The sequence below is a fragment of the Pinus tabuliformis genome, chromosome X (assembly GCF_031772625.1).
Source record: "Pinus tabuliformis cultivar Carrire ecotype Pingquan chromosome X, CPIR1, whole genome shotgun sequence".
NCBI classification, from domain to species: domain Eukaryota; kingdom Viridiplantae; phylum Streptophyta; class Pinopsida; order Pinales; family Pinaceae; genus Pinus; species Pinus tabuliformis.
In genome coordinates this window covers 482,183,249-482,184,720 of record NC_142308.1, presented here as the reverse complement: position 1 = coordinate 482,184,720, position 1,472 = coordinate 482,183,249, and the positions used below count along the sequence as shown (strand labels likewise).

Below are 1,472 nucleotides of genomic sequence, written 5' to 3'. Positions count from 1 at the left end.
CATCCAGGGGTTGATTTCCATTATTGTGATAAGATGCTCTGCCAGATAGCCAGAAGCCCATTGAAAGGAGAAACAACATTCATGTTTAGATGGACGAGAGCTGTTTGTTATTTACACGGTAAAGTGAGAAGAGAACAATTGCCATGAGGTTAATGCATTTAATATTATATCATTCCTTTATTTGGGGAGGTTACAGATAGTCTTTGGAGTGGGAGTCATCTCCATTGTTATATATTTTGTCCTTTAAACGAGGATTCTACTGGATGCAACTAGTCAAAGGAAAGGGAAGCAAGTGCATATCCCCTTCTTGTCAATGGGACAGGGAAGCAACTTCAGAAGGCGTTTGAAAATATTTACAGTTGCCTTGACAATATATTTGGATTACAAGACAATCCAGAAGAAGGACGAATGGATTACTGTGGATAAACGGGATGATCTATGGGAGAGAGCTCATGAACGGAATGCTAATCGCCTTCTTAGTGCCATGATTGAATTAGAAGGATTATGGGTGAAATTAGGCCAGTATCTCTCTACCCGTGCAGATGTTCTTCCCGATGTTTATATACAGCTGCTCAAGCAGTTACAGGACTCTCTTTCACCTCGTCCATTATCAGAGGTTTACCAGACCATAGAGAAAGAGTTGGGAAAGCCCAAAAGTGAAATATTTACGGATTTTGATGAAACACCTCTTGCCATAGCTTCGATAGCCCAAGTTCATCGAAGTCGTTTGAAGGATGGACGGGATGTGGTTGTAAAGGTTCAGCATAAGGGCATCAAGGATGTCATTCTTCAGGATTTGAAGAATGCTAGGACAATTGTTGAATGGATAGCCTGGGCAGAACCACAATATGATTTTAGTCCAGTGATTGATGAATGGTGTAATGAAGCACCCAAAGAACTCGACTTCAACACAGAAGCTGAAAATACACGAAAGGTTGCCAGGAACCTTAATTATCGAAGCAGGCAGAGTGATAGTTCCGTTGCTAATTATGTTGATGTACTTATTCCTGAAGTCATCCGGTCAGCAGAAAAAGTTCTTGTTTTGGAATACATGGATGGGGTGCGGTTAAATGACAAATGTAAAACAGGGAACCACGCCAAGGCACTAGATTCGACCCTCATTTACGCCACAGAATGTCAATCATAAACAGAAAAATGGGAACCAATTTCCTATTTCAAGACCTCAGAAAGATCTGCGCTCCAGCATTTATATTTTTATTAGTCAATCAGAGGATTTTTAGGGACATGGTTTTAGAATAGAAGGCTTTTCTATTTTTGAATTTTTTTTTTGTAATTTCAGTTTCAAACAGCGCCCAGATTGTGGGTTGATCTGTTGTTTTGTTTTAGAATAGTTTATAAAATAATAATTTTGTAATAAAAAAAGAGAGGGAAGGAGGGAGAGTTTTTTCTGAGCGCTGGGAGCTGCTGGAGAAGCAGAGAGCTTTTTATTGTACAGTTTTATGACAGAGAAT

The 1,472-nt window shown here is 39.5% G+C and overlaps 1 protein-coding gene across 1 annotated transcript; it reads left to right on the top strand.

Moving 5' to 3' along the window:
- Positions 1-313: 313 nt before the first annotated feature.
- LOC149140777 (uncharacterized) lies at positions 314-1,147 on the top strand. The gene has a single exon (XM_089451064.1). It carries the CDS (start codon positions 314-316, stop codon positions 1,145-1,147), a length of 834 nt encoding a protein of 277 aa, XP_089307190.1.
- Positions 1,148-1,472: the final 325 nt, after the last annotated feature.

Bases quoted from the DNA above. Each gene is read 5' to 3' on its own strand.
- LOC149140777 (XM_089451064.1), top strand. From the start codon at position 314: ATGGGACAGGGAAGCAACTTCAGAAGGCGTTTGAAAATATTTACAGTT.